The following is a 12444-nucleotide window of genomic DNA, read 5'->3' on the forward strand; positions in this document are numbered from 1 at the left end:
TTTTTAGAAGGTCTCTTTCTATAAGTCTATAATATATAACTAAACTATTGTTGTATGTAAAGTAAATAAGGTTTTTAAAATGTTTAAGAAGCTTCATTTAAAAATAAATTAAAATTCAGAGCCTCCCGGACCGGTGGCCAGGACCCAGGCATTGTGAGTGCCACTGAAAATCAGCTCTCGTGCTGCCTTCGGCATGCGTGCCATAGGTTGCCTACCCCTGTGTTAGAGCACACACTTCATTTTATTCCAGCATATATATCTTTTTGTAATTCAGTTCTCTGGGAATGCAATGCATAAGATAGTGTACAAAGAAAAAGAGTGTTTAATGTTTCTTACTCTCTACAAATCACAGTTCATCACAAGTGGTGCTAAAGCTATTTGGGAGCTTCTGTGCCATGAATTATAAGTATAGTATGTGGTGGGGGTAGGTGTAGACAGAGAAGATTCTGAACCATCAGCTTTTTTGTCTGCCTTTAAAACAGCCAAATGTATTTAACTGTTGAGCAGCTAGCATGTGTTAAGGTTGTGAATGGATTTCCGCTATAAATTAATACGTGATGGGTTAAGGTGTGTCACCTATGCTAAGAGAACCATGGAGCAAAGCTGAGTCATTATGTCACCTCTTCCACAAATAAGACATTTAGATTGTACCATAAAGTACCAACATCTGTTACTAACTTTGAGTCAAATTTCAGAATTTTGCTCTGATCTTGCAAGCTTATCTACACAGGTGAACTTGCTATTGCAAGTTAAATAAAAACAACAGACCTTTAACTACTTGCTTTCCATGCTGAATCTACAGGCTACTCCTTTCAAGGCTTGCTGTTTATATATAGCAACCCTGACACAGTGTATGCTAGTGGTTCTCAAACTACTGTACTGCTTTCAGGTAGTTTCCAGACTACTGTACTGCTTTCAGGAGACTAATTTGTCTTCCTGTTTTTCACTTGTGATCCTTATCTGAAGCCCGTGCCCTGCATAGCAGGGCTGAAGCCCGAGCCCCATCACCCGGGGCTGAAGCATGTAACTTACCCTTGCAGAGCCCCCTGTGGTGTGAGGCCCTGGGCAAGTCACCTGCTTGCCACCTCCTCACTGAGAGCCAAATATACTTCAGTGGGACTCTGCATGGGTCCAGGGTTCTGTTCACACAGATCAGCATGTAGTATTGGGGGCCTTAGTGCCTGTCTAATTCATATTTTTGTTTGCTTACGTAATCTATGATGAAGAGAACACTCTGGTCATAGTGGAGTATTTCATAAGGAGGAAAATTTAATTTTCTTTCTAGACAGTCAGGATTCCCTAGTGATCTGAGAGCTCTGTGAAAAGGACACTGAGCAAAACTTAATGGGTAAAACACAATGGCTAAACTGGGAATCTGAAAGCTTGAATTCTAGTCCCGGTTCTGCCACGTGCTTCCTATGTGACTTTCAGCAGGTCACTTGGGACACAATATGCAAAAGTGTCTGTGCTGATTTTGAAACACTTGCAGCCTGGTTTAAGAGGTACTTGTGTCTCAGATTGGGCACCCAGAAATGGAGACAATCAAAATAAGTGAGTACTTGAAAATTTGGGCCTTAGCTTCCTGTTGCCTCAGATTTCTGGTCTGTAAACTGAATTGAAAAATACACTTGCTAGTGGTGAGTAGGAAACTATCTGTATGTGGGGAATTCTGTAAAATTTTGTATTTGAAGCAAGTTTCTAGCTCTTAGTTACAAAGATAACCTTAGAGTATGGCTACACTTGTAACTTCAAAGCGCTGCTGTGGGAGCACTCCCGCGGCAGCGCTTTGAAGTGCGCCAGTGCTGGGAGAGAGCTCTCCCTGCGCTACAGGTACTCCACCTCCCTGTGGGGATTAATTTACAGTGCTGGGAGCCGCGTTCCCAGTGCTGGGGCACTGTTTACACTGGCGCTTTACAGCGCTGTAACTTGCTGCACTTAGGGGGGTGTTTTTTCACATCCTTGAGCGAGAAAGTTGCAGCGCTGTAAAGCGCCAGTGTAGCCAAGGCCTCAGTGTGAATTGGTACTGTGAACTTTTCCTAAGTCTCTACTCCAGTGCCTCTGACGGTCCTTTATAGCTTTCCCAGTCAACTGCATTGTAAAATGGACAAGTTTGTAATCAGTTTCACGGTTGCTCTTTAAAACCCTATGTGAAACTGACAAGAATCAAGTCAGCTTCAGTATGCGGCTGCTTGAGAAAGCTGTGAACAGTGGCAGAAGCACTTGGAGCTATTAACTGGGGAGAAGGAATCAGAAGATAAAGGCTGAGGTGAGGCTAGGTAAAAATCACCAATACTCGTCTCACAGCAGCCATGTGGCCTGGAGGGACTGAGTTTCTGACTACCACTGGTTGCAAAACAGAATTCCCCTCCTGAAAAAAAAGTCACGTTTTGAAAAAATGTTCATCCCAAATTGGCAAAGTGGATTTGATTTAAATCAAAATGATATAAATCATGATTTAAAACACTAGTCAGGAAGACTTGATTCAATCATGGATTTCCAAATAGAAGGGCATTCTTGTTGGTTGTTATAACTTCAATACATATTCTTCACAACTCAGAGATAAATATAGATTTCATTTTTAGAAGGTACACACTATACATTTTTAAAGTGATTTATTTTGAAAACTTTTCAGATTAGTTTTATTGCTATATCAGAAAATGAATGATTGTTTGGTTATTTCATTTACCAAAGGTAATTGAAGCAGATAGTTCAGCTCCCAATGACTTCATAAATATCTCCAATTCAACAGGTTAATCATTAATATTTGAAGGATTTTCTTGTCATGCTGTATTAGGAGGAGGACATCACAGACAGACATTTAAATTGTTTTATTTAATTAAAACAACGTTATGTATTCTGGATTTTTTTTTCTTCAACAGCATATAATCTTTTAACCAAAAAAATTTTTTTTAACAAAACAAGCATATGAAATTTTGAATTTAATGAAACATTCAAGTTTTTTAAAATTGAGTTTGTTTTTGTTAAAATTGTTTTTAACTAAAATAGTTAAATGAAATATTTCTTTTAGAAAAAAATCAAAAATTTAGCCGACTGTCAGCCAGGTCAACATGAGAAACTTAAAATATTGGCTTTTGCAGCTTATTCAGTTGTCTTCACTTTCATTTTCCTGTTTGTTCATAATCTGGAAAAGAAAAACAAGTTTTCCTACTCTTTCAGGTCCCAAACAATTTCTCAATTTGGAATAAATTAGTCCAAAGGAAGAAAACAGTCTTTCTACACCAGCAGAAGAAGCTACTTCTGTTAAAAGTGAGATTGTCACTTCAACAGTTTCTGAATCCAAGTACTTAAGTGACTTCCATCAGTTAATTGTTGTGACTTTCTTTAAAACATCAGCAAACATGTATTTCTTGAATGGTTCTCTCTTAGCTCTGAAGTTTACTGTAGTTGGCATTATAGAGAGATGATTGCTGGATGTCCATGTCATAGCCAACTCCTATTCTTTGGCAGTTAGGTTTGACCCAGGTACTGAGTATTGAGAATATTTGTAAGAAAATGAGTTGAAGATAGTGCTTGTCCCATTAGGGTTTTTTTTTTAATGCTTGTAATTTAACTCTGTCATTGCATATTTCTCTTCTTAAGATCTCACTCAGTTCCTTCGGAATTTCAACAGCATCAGCAACAAAACACCTGTGTCCCTGCATTTTGTTCAAGGCTACAGAAATAGGCTTCAGGGTACTCAGCATGTGTTCAACATTTCTCTTAAGCCCAATGTTAAGAGCTTTGACTGTGACAGTGCCATCTATTTTTTCACGATTTTGTTCATAAACTGTCATCAGATTAGGCCAGTTCTTGATACAGTGCTCAAAACAGCCTACCACTGAGTTCCAGCGCACGCCTTGTGGGAGAGTTAGTTTGGTTCCTCCCACTTTTTTCAGAGCAACTGCTGCAAAGTGGTTGTTACAGAAGTATTTTGCAATTTCATCAATATTAGTCTTTATTTCTGGAATACTGAAGTGTTTGGCTAGGAAGTGCATCGAATGAGCATTGCAGCCGTATGTTATTAGCTTGGGACTCTCTTCTAAATAATTTCTTCTCATCTTGGATACATTTGCTGCATTGTCTGTGACCAAGCGGCGTACTAGACATTTGAATTTTTTTTTTCACAGTTTGTTATAGCTTTTTCTGCTACTTGCAAGTAGTCTGCTGTGTGTGTCTTTCCTGATGTATCAATTGTTTCTGTAAGGAAGACATTTCCCTTCTTCTGTTGTCACACAAGCACATACAACAGGATCATTGTGGGCATTGCTCCACCCATCGAGACTCAGGTTAACAATTTTACCCTCTAGACCTTTTGCACGCTGCTCAATTTCTCTTTCATACACTTTATCCAGCAATTTGCCCGTGACATCTGCTCTCTTGGGTGGACTGTATCCTGGCTGTAATGACTGAACCATGTTAATGAAGTATGGGTTCTCAATCATCGGAAAAGGAGAGTTTGTTGCATAAACAAAATGGGCAATTTTTTTAATCAATTACTTCTTTTTGTAATCTTCTATTTTCTATCACAAACTTATCTATGGTTGTTTCTGGATGATGGAGTTTTTTATTTTATTTTATTTTAGCTACAGGTGATATACTTTGGCTATGTGATATACATGATGTGACTGAAACACTGTCATTCGCAGATAACTCTGAAACTATAGAAAATGGGGAGCCTGGGAGCTTTCAGTTAGGATTTTTCTGATGGAAAATTGAAATTGTCTGGAAATGGTATTTCCCATCAGAAAATCATTCCAGCAGAAAATTCCTGACAAGTTCTGTTTCTGACTCATTGTCATACTACTGCTTCCTGCTTGCGAAAATCTGGCTTTGTCTAGGCAAGTATGAAAGGTGTGTTGTTAGATTCTAACTAATACTTGAAAAATGTAATATAGACGGGATGATGCCTTTAACGTGTGTTTAAACTGATTGAGTTAAAGCCTAGTTGGGAAGCCTATGTTTTGGCTTCTAACACTACTCCTTTAAATCTTAACATAAATAAGGGTAAAGTGAATGAATCATAAGAATGGTGATACTGGGTCAGACCAAAGGTCCATCCAGCCCATTATCCTGTCTACTGACAGTGGTCAATACCAGGTGCCTCAGAGGGAGTGAACCTAACAGGCAATGATCAAGTGATCTCTCTCCTGCCATCCATCTCCACCCTCTGACAAACAGAGGCTTGGGACACCATTCCTTACCCATCCTGGCTATTAGCCATTAATGGATTGAACCTCCATGAATTTATCTAGTTCTCCTTTAAACCCTGTTATAGTCCTAGCCTTCACAACCTCCTCAGGAAAGGTTGACTGTGTGCTGTGTAAAGAAGAACATCCTTTTATTTGTTTTAAACCTGCTGCCCATTAATTTCATTTGGTGGCCCCTAGTTCTTATATTATGGGAACAAGTAAACAACTTTTTCTTATTCATGTTCTCCACACCACTCATGATTTTTTATACCTCTATCATATCCCCCCTTAGTCTCCTCTTTTCCAAGCTGAAAAGTCCTAGCCTCTTTAATCTCTCCTCATATGGGACCCATTTCAAACCCCTAATCATTTTAGTTGCCCTTCTCTGAACCTTTTCTAGTACGAGTATATCTTTTTTGAGATGAGGAGACCACATCTGTACACAGTATTCAAGATGTGGGCGTACCATGGATTTATATAGGGGCAATAAGATGTTCTCCATCTTATTCTCTATCTCTTTTTAATGATTCGTAACTTCCTGTTTGCTTTTTTGACTACCACTGTGTGGACATCTTCAGAGAACTATCCATGATGGGTCGAAGATCTCTTTCCTGATTAGCTGTAGCTAAATTAGTCCCCATCATATTGTATGTATAGTTGGGGTTATTTTTTTCCATTGTGCATTACTTTGCATTTATCCATATTAAATTTCATTTGCCATTTTGTTGCCCAATCACTTAGTTTTGTGAGATCTTTTTGAAGCTCTTCACAGTCTGCTTTGGTCTTAACTAACTTGAGCAGTTTAGTATCATCTGCAAACGTTGCCACCTCACTGTTTACGTCTTTCTCCAGATCATTTATGAATAAGTTGAATAGGATTGGTCCTAGGACTGACCCTTGGGGAACACCACTAGTTACCCCTCTCCATTCTGAAATTTTCCCATTTATTCCTACCCTGTTCCCTGTTTTTTAACCAGTTCTCAATCCATGAAACTATCTTCCCTCTTATCCCATGACAACTTAATTTATGTAAGAGCATTTGGTGAGGGACCTTGTCAAAGGCTTTCTGGAAATCTAAGTACACTATGGCCACACGTTTGTTGATAATTTCCCTTTTAAAAAGTACCAGTTATGTATGTTTGAAAGGCTTCCCCCCCCCGCCTAGTACCATTTTTTCTCTCTCTCAAAAAAGAAAAGTGAATGTAATACTTGTAAGAGGTGATAGATGGCTGCCCTTGTGGCTGAATTCCTCTCTTTATCCACCAGTGACAGTAATAGTGTAAGCTTCCTGACACCACTTCATGGTTAGTTTGGTCTTTATGTTCATTCAGTACTTGGTTGCTATGCTGAAAATGTCAAAAATGATGTAAATTATTTAAGTTTGGGTGTTGGTTCCATGAGGTGCATATGTAACCACTAGGCCTTGGACTGAAACCAGTACTGCATTTCTCAGAGCCTTTGTACAGTGGTCAGGGGTTAACATGTGGAACTGGGCTGGATTCCCATAATAAATTAGGTGTGGAAAAACTCTGTATTCTATTATTAGAGCCACCTGACCACCAAGATATTAACAATAAAGGTCTGAATTGTGCTTCTACAGCGTGTTCATTGACTTCAACAGGGTTTTCAGATGAAGTGAGAGCATACGTTTGTTCATAGTGTTTTAAAGTAATGAAAAATGAGCTATTTGATTTTTCACATAGTTGGTTCAGCCAGATAATAAATAAGTGGTGCTCCCAAAGTGACTTGTCTTGGGAATATTTTTAGTATCTCAATAGAATGTAGTTCGCTGGTTCTCAAACTTGTTTTTTGTAGACCACCTGAAAATTGCTGAGGGTCTTGGCAGATCACTTAATGATCTTTCCAAATGTTGTTTCTACGTTAGCTAACTATTGTAAAGCGCTTTGGATAAAAGTGCTATGTGTGTATAATGTGTATGTGTGTATAATGTGTATGTGTGTATATATAAACTTAATCATGTTTTTTTGTTCTACAAATAAAAGCACACGACTCATATTTTAATATCAGTAGTCTTACTTTTCTAATGTGATGGATGTGCCCTCTCTCCCCCACTGTGGCAACCCCCGAGCTGGGGGCTGGGAAGGAGGGCCATCTCTCCCTGCCAGCCCTGGAGCTGGGGAAAGTTGCCTCCTTCTCTGACCGCCGCTGCCCTGCATGTCCCAGATCCCTCCCACCCCCTCTTCTCACCCCACTGCCCCCTCCCACCTACCCCCTATCCCACTGCCCCCTCCCACCTACCCCCTATTCCCCCCAAGGCCACCACCTCACCTTACATATGTGTCTTCTCCAGTGTCCAGGCACCTAATTAGTGGAGCCACGCCTGCGTGTCTCCACTAATGAGGTGAGTGGCCCTTCATTCTCCTGTGTGCGGCTGCCCAGACGCGCACCTTAGAGGGAACTAACTACGGGTCACTTGAATGGAGCTTGCAGACCATGGACCATGGTTTGAAAACCTCTGGTGGAGAGAAATATGAAATGACATTACTGATGTATGCAGAGTAAGACTTCAGTACACGTCTAATCTCAGGACAACAAACTTGTTCATTAAATAGCTGAGTATATGACAAACTTCTCATAAATGTGGCTTTATTTTTTTTATTGGAGTCAGATTGATGCGTGTATAACCTCTATTAAATGAGTGCAACAGAGAAGTGCGGGGTAGAAAAATGTCAGTTAATACAATGAGACTGTAAGGAATTTTCCCTGAAAGTTTGAAAATATTGTTTGTTTTCTTTTAATCTCTACTTGACAATGGAAATATTGATTAAAGTGTTCTCCATTATTTCAGAAAGTATCAAGGATGTTATTGGGAGGAAGATTAAAATTTCAGTGAAGAAAAAAGTAAAGCTAGAAACCAAGGGAGATAAAGTGGATAACAAAATATTGGTAAGTACAGTATAGTAACTTTAGTTAAAGTAGACAAACATTTAGGTGAAGCTCGTTTCAGCTATTGTTAAGAAAGTAATTCTCCAAATGTACTCTGATCTATGTATCACGTGTTTTCTCTTATTTTCTTGCCTTGTGTGTTTGAAAACCTATACATATATCTCTAGGTTATTGGTCAGAACTTCCAATAAGTCATTCTTGTTGTGGTCTGACAGACTATTCTGTGAACATATCTCAAAATAAAGGGGACCGTTTGTGGATTCCTTGTGTTCCTTAGACTCTTCCCATCAGTGGGAATTCTGAGTGAGCAAGAAACACAAGATCAAACCCATAAAGAATTGTATCTCTTTTAAGAATTTGTAAACTGGGTCAAACACCCTGTTTCTCTTGAGGCTACTACACTGCCAAAGAGTATAACACTAACACTGTCTAGTCTTTTAAGAGACTAATCTAATATTTATATTTGTATTTGTTTTGCATAGGTTGAGGATATTATAGTTAAAAGTAAATGCTCTTTGTACGTGACCCTATCGTTATTTCTAAAACTGTCCAGGAGGAAAAAGTACAGTTAATCTCATTCAAATACATTTTCCTGTTTTCTCAAGGCTAGTATGTCTGTCCTTTTAGATAAGCAGAGAACTGTAGTAATGTGATGGTACTGGTACATATTCTCCTCTTGCATACTTGGATGTGTATTAAAAAAACAAAACAAAAACAACCTATCACAACCCGCGGGGCCTTCATTTGCCAGTGTGTTTGATACATGTATGTGGGGAGAAGCAGATAAGGATAACGAAATACAAAGGACTCAAAGAACAGATGTAAAAATTTTATTAAAGCCAATGTTAAAATTATATAACACATAGATGGGGAAAAGAGTGTCTGTACATCTGGGTATAGTGCTTGGATTATCCACAAATATAAAGTTAGTTTTCAAAAGTCATATGATACATAGAGTACATAATCAGCAGTAATCTAAATTTAGGTGAATAGATTTAACAATATAGTTTAGATATTAGAATCCAAATACTCAGGTTTGTCACTCATGAAAAGTTGTACAGATATTTGGTTGTGGAAAGCAAAATATATCAATGAGAGGAGATTGTCCCTCAGTAATTGAGAATTAGGTAGGTTGTCCATTTAGAAAATACAATCCATGAGGAAAGTATTTCAGTTAATTTCCTGACTGTGCTTTACTACTATAATATTTTACAGGATATTTTGAAACAGGTTGCATTGTATCAGTAAAGCTGGCATAGATTTGGAAGTTTTGTTTCCAAGAGCAGGTTCTTGTAGTTCTGTGACGAGGCACTGAGTTGGTATTATTTGTGTTTTGGAAACAAGTGTTTCTTAAATCTAAATGTGTGAATGGTTTGCATTCAGTCTTCATAAAGTATGTTGGTTATTTCTGGTCAGAATTGATGTTTATAATAGTCTATTTTTCTGTGAGAACAACTACTTAAGAAATTTCAAATATCTTCTGTGTAACATCTGTCCAAGGATCTTTTTATATGCAACTCTAGGGCCTACAATTTCTATTAGATTGGGAATGTGAATGTTGATTGAGAGCCACTATTTATTTGAAAGCCATGTTTACAGAGTAGGCTGACAGATTCTCTGAAGCAGTAACATTTGATTGACTTTTGACTTACACAGAATAATTATTGTTATCAATAGCAGAATATACTGTGGAAATATTGTCCTACTATTCAGGATTAATGGAAAATACTCTTAAAAATAAGATTAGCCTGGGTCTGTGTGAAGCAGGTTTTATATTTCTTTTTCCAAGTTTTGTGACTTCATGTATGAATTTTTTTTTATTTTAAATGTATAAATGTAAATCGTGTCATGTCAGCACAGTGACCATTTTTATCCACCTACACAAAGTACATGGCAGGAAAAGAATGTCAGGCTTTCAACTGTAAGGGAAATTTTGAAAGGACATCAGTAAAACTTCTAAAAATGTAATGACTCAGATAATTTTGTCTCTTTTGAAATCTAGTCTCCTAAGCTCTCCGCTGGTGATTTTAATGGTTTATGACTGGCTGGATCTACTTCTTTTATGAGTTACAGAAGTGTATGAACATTTATATAAAAATGTTCCATTCACTGCACAAGATGGACTGTGCTCTGGGGATGAACCACTGAAGGAGGTTGTTGTCTGTAGGACCCCTGCCTCGCTTGTTGCAGAATTTGGAAGGTGTGTACCTTTTGCACACCGCCTAGAGGAACTCTGCTCAAAGGCATGAATAGAAAAAGGAACTGATAAGGAGGTCTTGTGACGTGATGGGGCTACGGATGGGGTATGCATAAGTGAGGAGGTTGTGGAAGAAAAGCAGCCAGAACTGCGTAAGAGGTTCTGGAGGAGCTGGAAGAGGGCCTTCAGTCTGACATATATCAAGGTAGGGTATGCCAGAGTCTCCCTCTTGCTGAAGAAAGAATAGGTGTTAGGGAAGTTTATGAACTATGCCAGGTACATGCCCATGATCATGGCTCCACGGAGGAGCCGCCAACTAGTATCTCTGGTGGGCCGTGGAACCACAGTGGAGTACAGGCTGGCCCATTGGAATTCATCTCCCTCCTCAGGTGGCTGCAGGTCCCGCCACTTTGGTATGAGGATGGGACATGAGGGGCAAGGAAGTGAATGGTAGGAAGCATGGACACCTGCAGATGTTTCCTAGGTGTGGTTTGGAGATAGTCCATCTGGATGTTGTTCAGCTGACTTATTATTTATCGTGGGTGACTGAGGAGGCTCACGGGGATCAGAGTTATGTACCTGTTGTGGTTTCTGGGAGACAGTAGGCCAAAGCCCACCCATAGCTAAAGACCCTCCCCTTTAACCAGTGAGGCAGTACCAATGAACTCTGGGGACAACAAATGAAAAAACAGTAATGGAAGTGAAGATCATAAGGTATAAATCAGGGATAGGTCTGCCCAAAACTAAGCCTTCCCCCTCAGCCAAGGGGGTGGAACCACTGATACCAGGCTACTAGTGACGTCTCAGGGCAACAAATAAAATACAGTATCATTGGGAGTGAGGTCAAAGGTTATTAATGAGGGCTCCAGAGGGGGACACCAAGCAGAGAACCCCAGACAGCACCCATTGCTCCTCATATGATGGATGGCTGACTTGGCCAGTATGAGGAGGAGGTTGACGAGGAGGTCTTGTGACTTTGTGGAGCCGTGGATGGAGTGTGCTAGGACAGGAGCTGTGGGGAGAAAAACGGATATAACCTCAGTGAGCAGTTCTGGAGGAGCTGGATGAGGGGCTGCAACCTGATGCACTGTGCGGTGGTGTTCCTCTTGCCACAGAAAGTACAAGTGTCTGGAGTTTATGGACCATGCCAAGTACATGCCCATGTTCTGTGAAGGAGCCACCATGTGATGTCACTGTTGGGTTGTGGGACCAGACTTGAATACAGACTGGGTCCCCTGAGGTTCTTTGCCCTCCTTAGGTGGGCAAAGAACCCCATGCCACTTGGTATTGGGATAGGCCCTGAGGGCGATAAAGTGAATAGTATGAAGCATGAGTGCATACAGATGTTTCCTGGACATGGTTCGGAGGTGGACTGGCTGTTTGTCATTCAGCTGACTTAGGTTGCATGTCAGTGGTGGCCAGGAGGCCCACATCAATCAGGATTGTATAGGCATAGGCTTGCAAAAAAGAGAAAAGATGGTCTTGTGGTTCTGGCAATTTGCTGCCTTGGGAAACTGGATTCTATCCCTTCCTCAGCCACAGAGTTGCTGTGTGATGCTGGGCAAGTTACTAAAACCAGATTTTCCTCAGGTAATAACTAACAGTGTTCTTCTTTCTGAGATTTCATTTGCAGAAATTTCTGAGCACTCTGCAATTTAAATCAATGAGAGCTGTACCTTGAAATTTAAAATCGCTGTATAATGCTAAGCGATTGAAAAGTCAGGTATTAGCCACCTCAAATTGGGCACCCAAAATTAATGGACATTTAATACCTTAATCTTTTTATGCTTCAGTTCTAATAGAGTGCAATGAGGAGAAAACAAAAAAATTGAATAGCTGCTCATCGCTTGAGCACCATCCATCGTGTGCACTGAATGAGGCAGAGTCCTGTGAGAAAAAATAGGTAATCATGAAATTAAAAACTGTATCATAATATATAGGCACAAGGGGACTGATCTAAAGGTGCACTTAATTCTGGCATTTCCTAACTTTGGAGTGCTTGACTTTGCAACCTTAGCGCTCTCTTAGCATAGGTCTGTGTGCATTAAAACAGTGATGCTTAAAAATATATTAGCCAAGGGTTAACATACTTTGAAACACCACTCATTTTCACAGTCTATGCTAGTCTAGAGAGATTAAGTGATGTACTCA

The 12444-nt window shown here is 39.6% G+C and overlaps 1 protein-coding gene across 4 annotated transcripts in view; it reads left to right on the plus strand.

Annotated features, from left to right (window-relative positions):
• The window catches only part of CARMIL1 (capping protein regulator and myosin 1 linker 1), a 282448-nt gene that overhangs the window by 2022 nt on the left and 267982 nt on the right, over positions 1 to 12444 (plus strand). For all 4 annotated transcript variants that reach the window (XR_012655331.1, XM_075062881.1, XM_075062880.1 and 1 more), the window contains exon 2: positions 7999 to 8096. Coding sequence is in view for 3 of the 4 variants with exons in the window: in XM_075062881.1 (XP_074918982.1) it covers positions 7999 to 8096 (98 nt within the window). In the remaining variant the exon portion in view is untranslated. The remainder of the gene's footprint in view (positions 1 to 7998; positions 8097 to 12444) is intronic.

Source organism: Chelonoidis abingdonii, chromosome 2, assembly GCF_003597395.2.
Source record: "Chelonoidis abingdonii isolate Lonesome George chromosome 2, CheloAbing_2.0, whole genome shotgun sequence".
Classification (NCBI taxonomy): domain Eukaryota; kingdom Metazoa; phylum Chordata; order Testudines; family Testudinidae; genus Chelonoidis; species Chelonoidis abingdonii.